General features: G+C 35.7%; 1 protein-coding gene across 6 annotated transcripts in view; it reads right to left on the bottom strand.

Annotated features, from left to right (window-relative positions):
* Positions 1-19408, bottom strand: part of DNTT (DNA nucleotidylexotransferase) — a 130085-nt gene that overhangs the window by 82572 nt on the left and 28105 nt on the right. For 3 of the 6 annotated variants that reach the window (XM_064430945.1, XM_064430947.1, XM_064430946.1), the window contains one exon: positions 12865-12973. Coding sequence is in view for 3 of the 6 variants with exons in the window: in XM_064430941.1 (XP_064287011.1) it covers positions 5403-5426 (24 nt within the window). In the remaining 3 variants the exon portion in view is untranslated. Of the gene's footprint in view, positions 1-5402; positions 5461-12779; positions 12974-19408 lie in introns of those variants that run through there. The other 3 variants (XM_064430941.1, XM_064430942.1, XM_064430944.1) reach the window with 2 other exon arrangements.

The following is a 19408-nucleotide window of genomic DNA, read 5'->3' as shown; positions in this document are numbered from 1 at the left end:
GTATAATATGAAAAAGTCTCTGCCAATGATGCAATTTCATTAAATGTACCTTCTAAAATTAACAGGATTTCCATATCCCAGATGAGTGAATTACTTACTCTCCCACAATATTATATCATAATATTTTTGACAGTACCATAGAAAGTAGAACATGCATTAGAGAGAAAACAAATACAACAGAGAAAAGGCATGTCTCTTATTTATGACAAAGGAAAAGTATACTTCTATCTGAGTCACAGCACCACATATGATTTGTGGCCTAAAACCACTGAAACTTGCAGAAATTTTCCATCTCATTACAGCCTCATGGAGTTCAGAGTATTTCACATTCCTTGAGGGAAATCTGAACGAACTTTTATGTTCCTGCTATGGATCACTGTTGAACACTATCAAAGGCAAAGATTAAGAATTCGACACAAATACTGATGTCCATTTAAGTAAACATTTTTCATCACTTGTGATGTGGGTGCCAACAACGGCATCCCAAACTCCTCTGAGGAGCAGAGTGTTGATCAGCTTCAAAGGGAGGCTCTTTGAGAGGAAAATGCTGCAAAGTACAGCTCCTCTGAATTTCAGTATTCACAGGTTTTCACTGCATGTTCTAGATTGTCAGTCTTTCAGAGCGCTGATGTCGTGTGAGCTGCATTGTAAATATTTTATTAAATAGTACTTGTCCATTCATGTAGCTTTCATGAGGAGAATTGTGAAATTTTCTTTTAATATATAGCTACAATCTGCTAACCTTCACAGAAAACATCTCTCAAATATCAACAATAAAAATCAGATAAGTGTTCTCTTCTTTCACATAGGCTTAACAGCATCTCATGCAGTATTGTTTCACAATGATTAATTTTCCCTAGCTTTTTCATTTAGTAAGTTTTCTTCAGTAATTCAGTATTTTTCAATGAACCAATTAATGGAAAATTTTTAATGCTTCTCACATTTATTTTTGTCTAGATATTTCCATTAATATTCTTCTGTTTGAATTCTGGCTTTCTTGGCTGATAAGCATTTCCTTTGTCATTTATACCCGTTACACCAATCTTTCAGTGCCTAAAAATCATGCAGCAGGTGTTTTTCCTGTTTTAAAAATTAATTCTCCCACATCCCTTTTCATAGTCTCAAGCTGCAGCTGGGGAGATGCAGGTTAGACATTAGGAGAGATTTCTTCACAGAAAGGGCGATTAGTCACAGGAAGGAGTGCACAGGGAGCTGGTGGAGTCACCATCCCTGAAGGTATTTAAGGAAAGACTGTATGTGGCACGTGGTGTCATGTCTGGTTGACAAGGTGGTGTTCAGTCAAAGGCTGGACTCAGTGTTAGAGGTATTTTCCAGCCTAATTAATTCTGTGATATTTTTATTCTTTGAACCACTAGAATAATTTTAGGGGGCAGTTCTGAGCTATAGGTGCTTGAATTATTCTCTTCAAAGGTGATAAAATCCATAAGAAGCCATATGACCAAGAATTTTAAAAAACTTATTAAATGATGTTATGCTTTGAATGTGCTTGCTTGGCTGTATGATGCTGTTTGGCATATAAAGTAAAGTTGACTTAGGACAAAAAAATTCTGCAGCTGTTGTCATCAAATGTACAATATTTCTGATACATATGGTCAAAAGAGCTGGTTATTTTTTTTCCCTGCTATCTAATTTAGAATGAAAACCTGAATAAAAAGAATTTATTTGGCAACATCTCTCAAATCATACCAAGAGCTAACAGCTTGTTTAATTTACTGCATACACAGGTATTCTAAAAAGGTTGGGGTTTTTTTCTGAGCCCTTTCTGAAGAAACTAGACAACAGCAATATCATAGCTCTGAATAATTAAATAGAGCAATAGGGTTCTCCCTTACAGCATAGGGGAAAAGTAATTGGTGACAAATCCTGGCAGGAGCTGTTTCCTACTCACATCAATATGCCAATATTCCCTGGAAACTATTATTTTCACTCATCCTTCACTCTCTCTGTTCAGTAACAAGGTTTACAATTGTTCTCTTTAGTTACTCTGCCTATGGTAGCTGCTTCTCTTTGTTGTGATTGTTATTGGACTATTCTTTGATTTTTGTGCTGGTACATCAATGGTTTTCTTTATACTTTAGTCTCATGAGAGCCTTGTGAACCTTTAGCAACAAGCAGAGACATATCTGCATAATCCCATCACTATACATGGCCAGGCAGATCCTTTGACAGTTACACGTCTCTTCCAAGCATAGTTTACAAAGGTAAATCTGCCTGGATTTTGAGCAGCATTTATTTAGCTGGGCACATTTATCTCACTGCTAGTATTAAAGACATTTCTATTAACTAAGAAATACCAAGCAACCTTCCAGAGATGAGGAGCTACACAAACAGGGTTGCACAGTCTAAATTTAGGCAGCTGTAAATATTACTTACCTCAGCAATGACTCAGTAATGTTTCTGTGGACATTTCAGAAACTTATATAACCATATAAGACTAGAAATAAACACTTTAAATTATAATAAAATTATAATGCTGTTATAATAACAACAACTCCTATAATTATGTATAAAAAAATGTTTATGTTCTCTTCTGCTCCTCTGACAGGACACTGCAAAAAAACCCCATCTAAATTGTTAATTTATCTTCTTTTAATTACTTGTTGTAACAGTTACTAGGTGGTAGAATTGATTCACCTTGCAGTGACACTGCAGCATTTCCAGACCTACTTATATTACAGAACATACAAACAGGAGTATGTGCGAGATTTATGCCTTCTATACTTACAGGTAGTAAAGCATGATGCAATTAATAAAGATAGATGTACCTAAGCCAAAATAATGAAAACTGGGTAAAGGCTATTTAATTGCAGGGCCTTGATTCACAGAAATCTTTCAACTATATGTTCAATTTTAGTAGTACAGGAAAGCTCCCACACCATCAAGCTGAGGAGATAATGTGACTAATTAATACAAAACAGAGAGAAGCATGTAAGAATAAGTACCACAGATAATGTTGTTGTAAAGGAAAGAAAAACTTATTAATAATATTATATAAAATGCCTCCTTTTTAAGAGTTTATGCAAGTCAAACCAAGATAAAATTTATCTCAGTTTTTGGCTATTGAGGAAAAGCAACAGGTAACACCTAACAGCACAGTGAGTCCTCACAGAGCTCCTTCTGCACACTCCACTGAAACAAGCTGCAGGAAGAAGTCAGAGCCAGCATCAGAGAAGGTGAAGGAATTGCTGATGAGGATTAGACATATCTTTGTGTTCTCTACAGAGAGAAAACAAAACAGATGTTCATCCAAGTGATGTGCTGTGAATTTTGCAGGTGAAGGAAAAATCAATTAGAAGACTTTTTTCTTTATCCTAGAAATTTGAACTGAAGGAAGCTGAAAAGCAGAGTGGAATGGAGCAAAATTCTCACCTTTTTAATTTATTTAGGTGCAATGTTCCACTAATGCAGAACTAATTACAGCAGAAGTAACCTAGCTGGGTAATTAATTCATAGCAGAAAATTTTAGTATCAGGCAGCAGGAATTTTTTAACACAAAACAGATTTTGACACAGTTTCCACAAAAACCATACTTTTTATTTCTTACTGACTTCACCTAATAATTTGGCAGCTGCCTGAAGTATCACAAAACACACAGGTTTTATTTTGCAGTGTGGATTTAATGGCTCTACCTGGAATTACAAAGAAGGTTAATTTATTTCCAACTGCATAAAAAAATATTTCTACAAGCTATGAGCCATTCTTTTTCCAGGCTATCTCAAGGTTTGCTTCCATTGTTTCATCTTGCAGAAAACTCAATATTACTGTTATTTCAAAGTTGCAATAACCCCTAGAAACTGTGCCCCAGTGTAGCACTGCATGTTTACTTAGCAGTGAACATGTGTTTGTCTATCTTTATTTAAAAAAAAATTGTAGAACATTTTTGAAAAGGCAGCCCTTAGAGTCATCTGACTCTTAATGATAGGTACAAGTCTCATGCCATTATTTTATGATGCACACCTGCTTATGAGAAAATTCCATCACAAGCTTTGATACATTTTTTATACTTTTCAAAGACACAGTACAATTGCACCTAACTGAGGTAGTTACAGTACGAGCTTTACTCCTCTTTCCTGTATTCTGTGCTGCAGAGTGGATTCAGTTTTAAGAAACAGAACATAATTTTCTTCTACATAAAAAGTCAGACTCAATTTACTATCATAATTATTAATCAAGCTGGTAAATAAATATTTAAGTGACAAATCAAAAGAACACACCATAATAAAGAATTTCAGCAGAAAACTTCAATGTCTTTCTTCCCATAAGGTTCCCTATATCCTTCTGGTTTTTCTGTTCCTGTGCTAAACTAATTATTGTTATGTATTATGAAGAACAACAGCAGGAAGGAGATAAAACAGGTAAACATATTTGCAAATGCTGCTCTGTGACAATTTACTCAAATTTTACTAAAAATACATGCTATTTTTAGTCACTTTGCACTTTGTGATGTTATTAAGGACACAATTCAATATCATAGTTCTCTTTTGCTGTTGGCAGATCATTATGAGGTTTGCAATGGACTAGAATTCAAAATGTCATCCATTCAAACAGGAAAAACAAAATAGGGGCTAAATTTGTCTGCATAACTGTGGTATTTTACAAAGATGTAAAATCAGGACAAGTTAGAGGAGAGAAAGGTCTAAATCCTGAGACTGTGCCGTAGTTATGGACAGCAGGTACCAGTAGATCCCAGAATTATTATATAGCCAAGAAATAATATTTTAACAAGTACATACATGTTTTCAAAAACCAGCCAGCTCATTTCCTGATACTCTGGGCTGCTCTGCTGCAAGCTTGAGTCAAACACCAGAGAAGTCACCCCAACCTACCACTCAGGCTTTCACTGTTTAAAGCAAATGAGTAAAATAGGAGAATTTAGAGATAACCTCCTGTATATATTTAGGCCAAATCACCAAGTAATTTACATGAGGCACTGAGGAAAATAGTGCTTATTCTGTGTTAAGGCCTTACCCAACAGTCTGTGCTCCACAGACTTACCACACAATGACCTTCAAAGAACAAAGAAGCCATAACAAGGTACACAGACTACAGCTTTGACAGCTGTGAGTGAACGTATATCAAAATCATGTCAAGAAGTCTGCAAAGGAAGATACTCAATACTACTGAACTACTAAAATAATGACATAAGATGTAGTCATGCTTTTTAATGTATGGGAAAGTAATCCAAGATGTCTCTTCTGAGTAATGAAACGTTATGTAAACAAAATGGGACATGATAAAGAAACTGGATACACAAGTTTAATTAAAGAACTGCAAAAGGAGGGGGTGTACACGTGTAAGTATCATAATCACTGAACAATGCAGTTAACATTGATAAAATTATATTTTGCTAGGAGTATGGATTTGTATCTACAGAATCTTACCATTCCATTATCTTGTGTAGGCATCTAATAAAGTACAAAATGTGCCATATTACGCAACCTGCAGAGGGAAAAATCCATGCATATTTTCATACTTCATTAAATCCAGAAAGTTCTTTGTCACAAGTAATTATATGTTATCAGCTATATTCTTCCTTTTATCCAGACTCTATGGCTTCCTGGCCCCTTATTTCACTTGTATACAGGTTATGGAGTTACAATGTCTTCTTGATCCTTTCCTACACATTGTACAAGTGTTAAAAACAAGGAGAGAGGGTCAGATGGGGAACAGCCAGGTGAGAGGGGACAGAAAAGGCACACAATTGTAGGTAATTATGCTCAGCTTAGATGGTTGGGGAAAAATAGGTTCATATCAACTTTTCAAGAGCTGTTACTGTTCTGGTTGTAAACAGCATGGTGGAAGGAACCAAGCATAAATATTTTTTGATGAATAATGGCAAAGGGAGGTTAAAGAAATTACCTAAATAGGACTGTAAGAGTGGATGTTTCTGAGAGGGAATAAAAATAAACTCACATTTCATGAAGAAGATATTAGAAGAAGTAATATTCTTCACTTTTAGCAACCTTTTAGACATATTCTCATCACTGCTCACTGGTCAAAATCATGAGACAACAAAGCACAAACCCAGCAGCCTTTGTGGTATGATAGGAAGCCATCACACATGCTCCCTCTGCTTCACAGCAAACCACAACAGGATCACCTCATGTCACCTCCACAGCTGCATTACCCACAAGGAGGTTACAGCACAAATACCAGTGCAAACGAGCAGCAGCACAACACAAAAGGGTAAAGGTGAGGGGCAGAAATTATGGAAAACTCTTTCAAAGGACTAAGCAGTGGACAACCAGCAATACTTCTTCAGACCAGTTCTAGTTTATGTATTTGCATTCATAATGTGTTCTCAAAGCTATGTTAAACAGCTTGGTACAGGAATATAGCACATTCTTTAGGTAAAATCATTAGGAAAATAATGGAAAAGAAACTTGTAAAATAAAACTGCTAAATACACAGTACACAACAGATGGAGTTACAATTTATTATTACCTTTTCAGTATTGTACATCTGACATCAAACTTACAACTCAGCCTCTCTCCAAAATGTCTGAGCCAAAAGAAGTTGACTGCTGCACCTGACTCTAAACCATCTAGCAAAATTTGAAAAACATTGCCCTTGCAAAGCCTGAGCAAACTGAGGTTAAGAGATCAAGCTGAGAGGGCATTTCACACATAGTAGAGCCAGTCAATCTATTATTCACTTTCAAGACAGGCTGTAGAGCCTCCTCAATTATCTCCAAAGCAAGGAAGAAAGATTTTAGCAATACATCAAAACAATGATCACTCACGTTCTTTTCTTGTCAAGTTTGAGGCTATTTTTATCTTACACAATGACTGAAAGTCTGTCCTGTTGCTGTATTTCCCAAGAAGCCACATTTGACATCTATTTAAATGGATACATTAAAAACAATCAACCTTGTTGAGATTGCTTCAGTACTACAAATAAACCAGACACACCTGAACAGTTATATATTATTTTGCACCCTAATTCATGCTGAATATACCTGAAAAGTATATTCAGTCAATATACTATTGTATATTGTCAATACTATTCCCCTCCCTCACATCTCAAAATAGGCACATGTGTAAGCTTAAGCGGTGTACATGGCACTCTTCAGGATTTTTATTTTCATAAGTGACTAGAAGCTCCAAACTTATCCACCTTCCATTTAGATCACTGCTTTTCAGTGTGACACAAGATATCCATACTAACAATTAGACTAGGATAACCATTGGGTTCAAAGAAAACAAAGCTCATTTGCTTTCTTTTAGACTAAACTTAGAAATGAGAAAATTGATTAAGCACAGATGTGAGTAAGGATCTGAAAACTGTGCTTACATTTTGGCTAAAAGGAATAATTTTTGAACATTAATGAACAAGATAAATCTTTAGAGCTTTAAGTTCACTAGTGCTAAGCATTGAATTCAATAGGATCCCATGTCCCAAAAGTACTACAGTGCCAGCAATTTCAGACCAATGGACGATGTCAGGGTAGCAGGGGTCAGGATTGCTGGGGTTATAGATCCACATTACCCACTGGGTTCATGATCAGTTAATTCCTGTACAAGAAAACAAACTTCCCTGCTCATAGAAGGGTGCTAGGTGTGGGGAGGCAGCAGCTGTGCTTGGGCTGACAGTGTTCAACAGACTGGAGTCAGATCGGATTCAGAAGAAGCCACCTGGCTTGGTTTTGTGGTCTTACAGGAAATAATTTCCCTCTGCAAAACTCTAAGCCCAGCTTTTGCACCTTTTTTCTATTGAATCTTCTCTTTATCCTCCAAAGTGATCATACAAGGACCCTAACTGAATATAGTCTTGGGCAATTTAGTGAATTCATGTGAACAAATGCTTTATACTAAATGCAGAGAAGCACATGGAGTAGGAGTATGAGCAGATTTTAAAAGTGGGTTTGGTTTACTTGCTGAACAATTGTTGAAAGGAATGCTTGTTTGATTGGAAAAGGCAGGACACTGACCATAAAATGAAACCAAAATGTTTCTCTATGATTAAAAGTGTTCAATCAACCAAAAACAAAACTCAAGTGTATCAATTATCAATGTATTATCAAATATTATTATTACCAATACTATTACCAAAAATAACCCATATTCAGCTTAGGTTGAAGAATGTGCTTCACTTGATGTGAAGTCAGGAAACATAAAAAAATTTCAAAATACTTGTTGTCCTAATTTCCTATTTAATTTTTTAATTTAGTGCTATTTTTACTTTAAAGTATCATTTTTGAATTTTGAGAAGTAAAAAGAAAAAAAAAGTCACCTTGTTCTGCTGGTGACATTTACTGGTTTATCTAAGTTCTGTAAACTCTGAGTCCTATAAGAGCATAAGCAAAATGAATCTCAGAGCAATCAGTTTAATATCTTATGTGTTGGATCTCTGGTTTTTGTTAGATTTTGGTAACAGCACTGAACAATAGTTGGGGTGGGGGTTGACTATGGTTTGGGGTTTTTTTAATATATGCTCTTGTTTAAATATGTTGCAGGCATTCCTTTAACTATGATCTTGGTTTTTAATAGTCATATTTTGACACATCAGGATAAGCCCTAATGAAGTACACTTAGACTTAGATATATTTAGACTGATATGATGCAATATGCAGCTATCTTGATATATTCAGTCTCTCACCAAATGTGATCCATTCACCTTCATCTATTTCTGTGCAGATGCATTGATGGCAAATTTTCAAACACCGGAAACTCTTTATCAAAACTGAATATTTTTATGAGGTATATTCTTTAGTTCCATCACAGTCACAGGATATAAATCAGGCAGGTTTTCTTACATAAATCAATTTCTGTTAAGCAAAAGGTCACACTCTGTAATGATTTTTAGTCATTTCCAACCTTAACACCTATGAATTTACAAACCTATTTGAAGACTTCATGAAAAAGAAGACCAAGATGAGTGCTGTGATTTCTACACTGAGTAGAAATCATTTCATTTTCATTCCTGGTTTAAGGCCAGCTTCTGGATTATTTCTGCTTCAGCTAGTATGACTGAAACCTGAATAGATGGCAAGGAAAAACTTGTGTTTCAATAAGAGACTTCTTCTAAGGTTTACAGAAGCTAAATAAGTAAACAAGTGTCCAGTAGGATCTAGGGAAGAGTGGTGCCCTTTACAACTGGTGCAGAAGAAATGTGCTTTTAACTTGCATACTGGTGCATTCACACACATACATTTTTCACTTCCATGAATGTTAAAAACATTTTGTCTGTGTTGGGTAGGTCAAATGCTTATAGTTGAAAACATTTATCATTCAGTTGGTACGACTTCATTGAAGACAGCAGTCATATATCAACGAAGATTCAGGACAGTGACTTTTCCTGAGGGATTCAGGGAGTGAGGGAGTACACTAACCAGAGGCACATTTTCTTGCTATTCAGCTGCTTATTACTGCACCATTCAGGAGAGCACACTATATCATAATATTTTGCATAATGGCTGAACATGATACATGCTTTTTTAAGACAAGACAAGTCTAGTCTCACTGCACATATGACCCCTCACATAAACTTTGGTTCTATCCGTAGATGTTTAATTTCTTTCTTTGTATGATTTGTTCTATATATAAATTCCTCTTACCTAATCTCATAAATTAATTGAAACTTGTAAGCTGATAATACTGTCCATAAAATGGAAATTAATCATTTTTAAAGCCAGATTCCAGTGTTACATCTAGCAATATTTTATCCAGAAATATTTGAACAGTAAACTGAAATGGAGAAATGACACCTTGAGTTTTAGATTTCATATTTTCCAGATTCTGTACTGCTATAATATATAACTCTGAACTTATAAAGTGTTAGCAAGTTCTCCTCACAGTTTAGTTAGACAAAACAATCCCTTTCCACCAGAGAGCCAAGGACACCATTGCAGCTTCAGGTCTAAAAATATAAACAACTTCATCTTCATCAGTGAATTGAGGAGAGCAATCTGGGAAGATGGGACTTCATAACCTGAAGGTGTAATTGCACAATTAACCCCATATGTAAATGGACCAAAACTTATGAAAGTGTGAAAACTCAAGACCAGTCGTCCATCTTGGGTAGAGCCATGGCCAAGCTCTTGTACTGCTCAAGGGTATCCTTTGAAGGCCTTTGAAGGCCTTTTTAATAAAAACCTACTTTATTCAAAACTGTCTAGCCTCTGTTCCAGGTAGCCTCACAAGGCATCGGAAAGAATTGTTCAGTGAACAATTTAGATTAATTACTTCAAAACAAAGAGATGATATTGCTACATAAGGACAATTCTATGCTAAGAACAGCTCAGCTAAAACTCATTTTCCTGTGATCACTGTTTTGGCTGGGGAAGGGAAGCAACATCAAATACTCGAATAGTTCACCCAAGAAAGGAGCGATAACTACAGTTCCAGACTGAGAACACATTCCTTGTTTCCTCTAAACACAAACTTATTTCAAGTAAAAGTAATCCTTTCAAAAATGAAACTATTATCTCCAGCTCATTAAGACAAATGTCAGTATTTTTGTCAATTTTCAGAGATGATTTGATAAAGGTATTTTTTCCAATTACTGTTGACACACTTCTTGAACTTGGCTTACTAAAGCATAAAAGCATACATGAAATGTCTGTGTTCAATATCACTTATTCCCAAATGTCTAACTCAGAAATCACTGTTTAATCAATCCAAAAGTGGAGACAAAATCCATTAGGCTTACAATCAATGACTGTAGATCATCTTCAAATAAAGTCTTCACTAAAGAGCTTATTTCAAACTGAGCAAACATTAAGTCCTGAAGTTATATAATCAGCAAACATCTATTCACCAGAAAGTGTATCAAAGTCAGAACTTGGCATATCATAACATAGCTTTTATTTATAATGTGATGTATGCTGATATGGGAAATATCAGCCCTGGCAGACAAAAAAGAAGGTGAAACTTTAACACTTATCTCCCTTTCATATGCTAGTCACAATGAAAATGAAATTGAAAATGCTTTCTAGAGTTAGCACAATATTTGGCTATAAAGGTTCAGTGAGAGGCTGTTGCACACTAGTACAGTGAAAATTCTGTATTGGTTATATTTTCACTGCTTACAAATAGCGAAACATTAAGAATTCTAACTTTGGTAATTATGAATTACTTAGGTTATGTAAACAGCACTTAACAAGAACTTGGAGATTCACAAATAAAAGGCAAAGTATAGTATTTTCTTTCCAAAGCATGGCTTTACTCTATTGCCTTACACAAAATTTTCCAGGATAAGCTAATAGTCAACTGTCATGTTAAGCCCCCTTGATACCAAGTGTCAGTTATCAAAAATAAAAAAAAAATCCTATATCTTGTCATTAATCTGCAGTGGGTTTTATCCACAGATCTCAAAACAAGCCAATGAGCTGCCAACCCTGACAGCTGCAAATGTCTCCTGCATGAAAGTGTACTGTGGGCTAGATTCCTATCTCAGTTACAGCAGCAACAATAAAAGGTCCTTTTGTAAGCAACATCAACACGAAAGAAGTACATCAGTTATCTGTGGTAAAATTACAGGTAGAATCTGCATGAATATGGGAAAGAAAATGAAACAGTAATTTTGTATGTATAAATATCATACATTTAACTCTTAATAAATTAACCATCCAGTCAAATAAATGAGGAAACTACTCTAAACAACAAAAAAGACCCCACCCCTACATTTTTGAAAATTAATTATACTGGTTCTGTACCACTAAGACATTTGCTATTTGATTTTATGCTTACATGGGGTGAAAACTATTTCAAGTCTAAAGAACTGCCAAACTCTTTTAGGATATTATTTTTCACTGTCAACAGGAGATCAACCACCTTGCATTTGATCTCCCTCTTTCTCTGTTCCTGAACTCTAAGGATTCAATGCAGTTGAATACTCCCCCTTATGGGCTGCTACAACATGACATTATAGTGCTCTGTATTTCTCTTCCTACACCTCCTATATGCACTGTACATATAGCAACAGAGTTAAAATAGGTCTAGAGTATTACAACCCATTAAAACTGTTTCATTTCACTAAATCTGTGATAGCAGATTTTTTGCAACTGCAAATTGTCATTCTTTGTTTTGCTTTGAAATGTGTTTTTATTCATCATTACTAAATTTCAGAAAAAATATATAGGAAGATAATTGGCTGACTAGTGTTTTGTTCTTACTGGAATTTACCCTGGACAATAAATACATCTAAGCATTGTTGTTAGGAGATTTGCCACTGCAGTGACTTATTTGAAATCATATTTGTTAATCCTGTAAGAATCAAATGTAGAACAGTGAAACAAAATCTACTATATTGTAATAATGGTAATATAATGGTACTATAATGGTACTACATTTTCCTGAAGAAGTGGAAAAACTGTACAGTATCTGTATGTGGCTCATTAGCATCTACTCTCTCTGTAGATTTGGTGAGAATAACTTTCACCTCCAAGTTCACTACTCGTTCTTCAAATCAAGCAGTCTATTTCAAAATGGATTTGCAACTTCATTGTGCTAATCCTTTAGAAGAAAGCTTTACTAGTTCGACCTTATATAAGATTGGCTGCCCTAGAGTATAACTCATCTAACTTAAAATGCCTTAAAATTCAGAAAGTCTTTTCTGTTTTCCTTTCACTCTGTTACTGACTGAACACACACGGGGTCTTCTCACCTGCTATAACTGCCTGTAATAGCTTATTCCTCAGGGCAGCCTGTGTCAGTACATGTTCCCTGTTCTACTGTGTCCTCATATGCTTGAGGAGGGGAAAGTGTGTCGATATTTTTAACCTGAAATGTTATTCAAACAGTAAAATGCATAGTTACCATTGATCCTCTTCACTTCTTTTTAACACCAATTCATCTTCTCAAAAAGTGTTGAAAAAATTCATCAACAGTGATATAATTTCACCTCCTTTGTGCTGTGTCAGTCCAGCAAAGTGGTCTGTTCTCTCGCAAGTCTTCAAGAATTCAGCTGGTAACTTCAAAGAACAGCAAGCAGTAACTTCCCCCAGCAGATCCTGTAACATTAAGCAAAGCACATTAGGGATTAAGATCCTCTCTGGAAATAAACAGAACTTCATTTGATTCAAGTTCTGCTCCCTGAACTTTAACTGAGTGGTTCTTGGGTCATTCTAATAAAACAGTTCACTAAAAGGCATCCTTTCTGAAAGGGCTTTTATCTTTGCTTATTCCATTCATAAAAATGAATGGGTTTATCTGCAATGAATTTGCAATTTAGACATCTAAACAAAATAACCAGATTAACATTTTTCTGCAGCATATTCTGTGGGAGTTAATGTAAAAAAAAAAATGTTTAGAACATTTATTAGAACACTCAAAGTGTGCAAACAATACCAAGGATAAAATAAACAACGGAGCTTGGCAAAAACCTCCTAAAATCCCTTTAAAAAATTAAGCTTCAATACTGGAACTCCATATAACATTTGACAAATAGTTCCCAGTATTATTTTCATCTCCTCTGTGAACAGTGGGGGTGGTGTCATCTCCATTCAAGAAGTTTACTTGATTTTGCTTTTCAAGTCTCCAAATAATGTTAAATTCAAAAATGAAAGTTCTTCTATTAGGCAAAAATCATACAACTAAGTCTTAAAGGAGGTGATACCTTCTGAAACAGGAAAGGTTTTTCAACATTTCTCCTAAATTCTACTATTATGAAGCTATCAAATACAACTGAAATTTTATATGAAATGCTAAATTTCAACTTTGCTCTTTCTGAGATTGATTGTGTTTGAACAGAATCTTCTTTTGTTAGGCAGATGATCTAGGATTCTTCTACATGCAGTTGCACAAAAAAGTTTTGAGGTTTTGAAACAGGAGTTTATAGTGGGAACTAATTGTAAAAGTATTTCCTTACAGTTATAGGTAGTACAGGTAAGGGCATTTTTCTTAAAGAATTAAACACCATAAATATGAAAGCTCTGTCTTTCAGACAGGGTGAACAGACACAAAAAGCTGCTTTTCCACAACAGAATCACCTTGGTTTGAGGTGTTTCTAATCTTTCAAGAAGGAGGAAACGCCACACTCTCACTGGCTGTTTGTAATCTAAAAGCAGACAAATTGACAGAAACTCATGGGGAAAAAAAAATAGGAGGCAAGAAGGCAATCCTTACAAATTAATAGATTGGCTCCCATCAAACAGAGGGGTCTGGTCTCCTTTTCAGTCTGATTGGTATCAGTAGCAGGGTGAAAGCCAAACTTTCAGAGACACATCCAAAGCTGGCCACCATGTGCCTCCTAGGATGTTCCTCACCTTCTTAGAGATTCTTAACCACACTTGTGGTTAAGGAGAGGAGTTTCAGCTTATTTAGTTTGACAAGCAAGTATCTGGGCTCTCAGGTTTCCTGGGATACAGACAAAAAAATCTAAAGGAGACTGATATAAGAAAACCCTCGCCAAAAAAATATTGCATTCTTTCTGGCCCTTCTCTCCTGCTGTTCTGCTCTTACAGAAACTGTCAACTCTCAGGGGTTTGCCTGCTGTGAGAAACAGCAAGGGTTAAGAGAGCTAAGTGTAATTCATCTGTTATGAGAACAAAAAGGAAACTGAAAATAATTGTTTAGAGTACCATAAAGTTCCTGAGTTCAGTCCATCCAGGGCAGAACCTCAGTTCTTAAGACACTTAAATCTTTCAATAGCTCAATACAAGCTTCCTTTTGGATCTGCAATTATTTATGAAGTCTTGATAGATAAAGTTATGGGGGAAAGAGGTGAGCAAGATCCTCAGTAAAAAAATAAATTATTTAATGAGTCAGTGATTGTGAGGCTTTCCAGGTGCAACCTGAAAATTACTTGATGGTTACTGTCCCTCGCATGTTATTGAATTTACTTTAACATCAGAAACAAAGACATGGCTGAAGCTGATGTAAGCACCCTGCAAACTGTCAGTAGAAATCCAAAATCTGGACTGGCCAGTAGAGCAACACTGATGGCATCATGTCAGTGATGTGACAGGGAAACTGGATCAGAGTGCCTGCAGCACACACTGTGACAGAACATTAACTCTAAACAATAAAATTATTTCTGTGCCTGAAATTCCAACTAAAGGTCAGCCACCCAAGTCAACAGGAAAAGGTGGAGATGAATACAGGTAAAAGCAATTTTACTAGGACATTAAATAACTTCTAATCTGTTATAAGTTATGGGCCATTTCATTTGATTCTGCTGATACACCTGTATCAGGGCCAGTGTATGTTCCCATAGCTTTTGCACTCATATGTGCCAATCACATATACAGCACAGATCTGAAGCATTATGAACTGGGGCACAGCTGACCAAGAGGACAGAATTGCCAGGGAATTCAATTGTGTGCTGTAGTCTGCCAACAATGGAGAGATGCAAAATTGCAAGCAGAAATAATAGCTCATGCTCTGGACAGTGGAGAAGAGGTGACAAATGAGGCATGGGATGTTATGCAGAACATGTACATTCCAGAGGATGAAAGTCATCACTGCATCATCTGATTTCTAACTTCTGGCCTCAGTGGATAACCATAGCATAGTCAAATCTCATTGCTTTGAAGGTCACTGGTGAAGTTTTTATCAGCCAGGCATTTGTTGTCAACTTTCTCTTTTAAGTTCTTATTCCATTTTAATAACAAAGGAATGAGGACATGAAGGTTATGCGTAAAAAAACTCCCACTGATTTTTCATAAAATACTTGAATCTAAACAGACTTCAATTTATCAAGAATGTAGGTAACATTACCAAGTCTTTATTCACATCATACTTCCAATCAGCTTTTGAAAACAGGCATGGAATTCTAAGGTAGGGAGGTGTTCAAAAACCTAAAAGAATCATAAGAGAAACACTATACTAGAGTGGAAATTTTTGAGTTAATTTATTCTCTCACTTCCTATGGTTTATGGTTCATTTCTCTAGAAGTGAATATTCACCAGTTCCAGAGAAAAGAATATTTCTAGAGAAGTGAAGCATTCATCACTGAGAGAAAACAGGAAGCTTCTATTTCTACTACTGTTCAGTTTATTGTCTTGTAAATGCAGATTTGCCTAATGCAGTGCAAGGGAAAACAAGAGTAAAAGGAAATCTGCTTAAAACCATAAGACACTTACTATCCACCCAAATAGTAGCTTATCCTTCTTTATACTGTCTGATAAAACAGCAGGTTTAAATACATCAACACTAGGTAAATAATTTTTACTTTACACTGAAGTGGGAATTTTACAATAAAAATTCTTCTTGCAAATGCAGTTTAGCCAGTGTGTTTATTCCCCACATTGCTTCAAAGTATATTCATCATTTGAGATATATCATTCCCATGGCAATGGGATCACAAGGAATCGTGGAATAACAATGCTAGACCAAACAGACAGAATGTCAGCAGTGTCAAACTGGCAAATATATCATTTAACCAGCGATCAAAAGAGAAAATCTGAAGGTCAGAAATGCAATATTTATAATGCTGTCAGCAGATGGATGCATACCAAACACCTCCTATCCACACCCCTAAAAAGCTTATCAGAGGAATGTTTACAACACACAAGAGAAGTGTTACTGGAGTATCCTCCATTCATTTCCAATATGAATGAACACTGGGGCAAGCATTTTCTAGTATGTTCCCTAGGAACAGCAAAAAATCTGGGCATACACTTTCACGGTACCAACACAAGCAGCAGTCAACTACTACCCTCATTCCCACTAATTCCACACATTTCCTTGGAAAGAAACCAACATGATTAGGATGGCTGCTGGCTTTTGAAAAGAGGAGAGAATAAACAGGAACAATTCTATATTGTCACTGATTCATACAAGGCACTTTGGAACAGAGCAAAGAAAATTCGTGGTTTTTCTTGAGTATCTCTGTGACAGTGGAACTGGAGATGCTAAAGGTGTGGGAGAAAATGAAAAGAGAATTGACATAAGCACACCAAAGTCTGGCTTTATTCAGCATATAACAATAGAAGACTGTTCCACATTTGGTGTGGGAAACAATCCATCACTGAGTGGTTTTTCCTTTCAAACCTCTCCTATGATCATGAAAGCATTTTACCTAGATATAATTTCACTTAATATCATGGTGATAGATGTTCAAGAACATTACCATTACTTAAATGATAAACAAAATCAAGCTAATAAAAAGGTTATAAAATTACTGAGTTTAAGTTTTGTGAGTCAAATGAGAAAAAATCAAAAGCAGTTTGTCATTTTCTTTTTGATAGTTTTTCATTTACAATTTATTAAGATAAACACAGTATCTCTAGAAATATCTTTTCATATCTCCCCAAATACAGTCAGAATTTTTTTTAAAAAACAGATCTCTCAGTTTTCACGGTCCTTCTTATTGAGATTTTATCATATTCTCTGTTGACTGTCAAATAAACTCTGCTCATTAAATTTTATCTATGTCAGCAGTCTAAGGACATAAGAGATGTAAAAGCCCTATTTATGAATCCAAAAACCTTGAGAAACATTCTCTATTTATACAGCTTGTCTCCTCTCTCCTTTTCTTTTCTTTTCATACCCTTCCACTTCTAAAACTCTCTCCCCTTTTCAATCTCTTCAATTTCTCCATCTTCTATTTCTCAATCTGTCTTCAAGCTCCCCTCCTCTTTGGAATTCCTCCTTTTGTCTGCCTTTATTTAACAAGGTCAGAATTTCATTTTCCCAACTTCATTTTCAGGGATCTGCTAACTGGAAGTAGAGAGGAGGTTTGCTTTTTTTTGGCCCAAACAATATCTGGATGCTGGCCAGCTGACATGGACGCTCCACCCCGTCCCTCTTGAATAGTGAACCCTTTGGTCTTCCCAAAACAATCACCTCTTGCTCCTTTCCTTCCTTCCTTCCACATGCTGTCTTTGTGACAATAAGCAATAAATACCTTGCCCAAACAACTTTATATTGCAAATTCTGTTCTCAGACTCTCCCTCCTCTCTGTAACATTTAGCCAGTTTCCCTCAGACATCCTTCTGTCCTACAGAAAGGTCCTGGATTTTGCAGTGCCCTGTTCCCCCCATCCTGTTATTTATCCTTTCCACTTGTATCTCAGTTTTTCTAGACAAGTAGGAGAACTGAAGTTCTGACCTTTGAGAATTCACCTGGTACAACTTTTTGAAGGAAACCTGCATGTCAGAATCACAGACACACTACAATGCAGTACCATAACATACCATGGCACTGTATATACAATATAAATGCACCAACAGGGTCAACTTTGCTGAGATCTTTCACTGTAAAATACCATGCAGTGATGCCCACTGAGAGCTGAGGTATTACTTTGACATTTTTCCATTTATTTCATAGCAAGAGTCATGGGCATGGTAAAATACTTTCTACATATATCAATGCTCAAGCCTCAAAAAAGATTAATAGTGGTTGAAGAAGAATTCATTATACTAAAAAAATCCATCAGAGAATATTTTTTAAAACATTAATACAAGCATCAGCCACAGCATTTCAAATTTAAGTTGCCTAGGAATTTCATATAAATAAGGCAAGACACTGAAATAATACTGATTTTCTGGTTTTAAATTTACTCACTAGGTTTCAGTGCATAAAAACTTTGCCAGATGGAAAGCTGTTCATACACATTTTTCCATATTTTATCAGAAGAGTCAACACAGATGAATTTCAAAGGAAAGATTTTATAAAGAAAATATATAAAGTCTAAGTGCAAACTATACAAGGCAGCACATGAATTTAGAGGAACAGACAGCAAGTTTTACCAATGTGTTCAAAAGAATAATAATCAAAAAAGTGTCTCAGTTAAACAGCAAAGAATACCGAGTACTGGCAAAGGATATCACAACCAAGCACTACAGCATCAATTCCAGCCTTCAAAAAAAATCAAAGAGAATTTCTAATGAACAATGTCACTTTTATAGCAGGTTGTGGTTTTATTACTGTTATATTTCATTATACTAGTTAAAAACATGAATTTTTGAAAAGATAAAGAAAACTAGGTGCAAAATCCAGGCTACAAACAAATACCTATGAGAATAAGTACATTTTTAATGCATGGTTCATTGTAGTGAAGCTCTCTAGACTAGCAGCTGAATCTGAGATCAAAAAAGAAGGTCAAACTAACAATGAAAAACCATATCAAAAGATTTCAGAAGGTTGAGTGATAACACAAAGAGCAATTGTCCTTGCGACAATGGGGTTTATGTCATGTATCCAGCCTCTGTGACAAAACATGCAAACAAAATTCCCCAGAATCTGGCAATAATTAAAATTCAGTTGAAAACTACGTGCCCCAGAAATGGATTAAAGAATTACTGAAATAAAGAAAAAGGGCATATTTATGCAGCAAATTGTATCTAGTGGAAATTATTTAATGGTGACAGATTTCAAACCAGTGTATAGCCTTGGCATAGCAATGGTTCTAACCATTCTCAGCAAGTTTTTGGGGATCTGAGGTTTGTTTTTATTTTTTTTTTCCTATTTGAGGCTTCTTTGGTTCTTAGTCTTTTGTGATC

Source organism: Passer domesticus, chromosome 8 (genome assembly GCF_036417665.1).
Source record: "Passer domesticus isolate bPasDom1 chromosome 8, bPasDom1.hap1, whole genome shotgun sequence".
Classification (NCBI taxonomy): Eukaryota; Metazoa; Chordata; class Aves; order Passeriformes; family Passeridae; genus Passer; species Passer domesticus.
The sequence above is the reverse complement of the archived record's forward strand: the minus strand, read 5'-3'. Positions and strand labels throughout refer to the sequence as shown.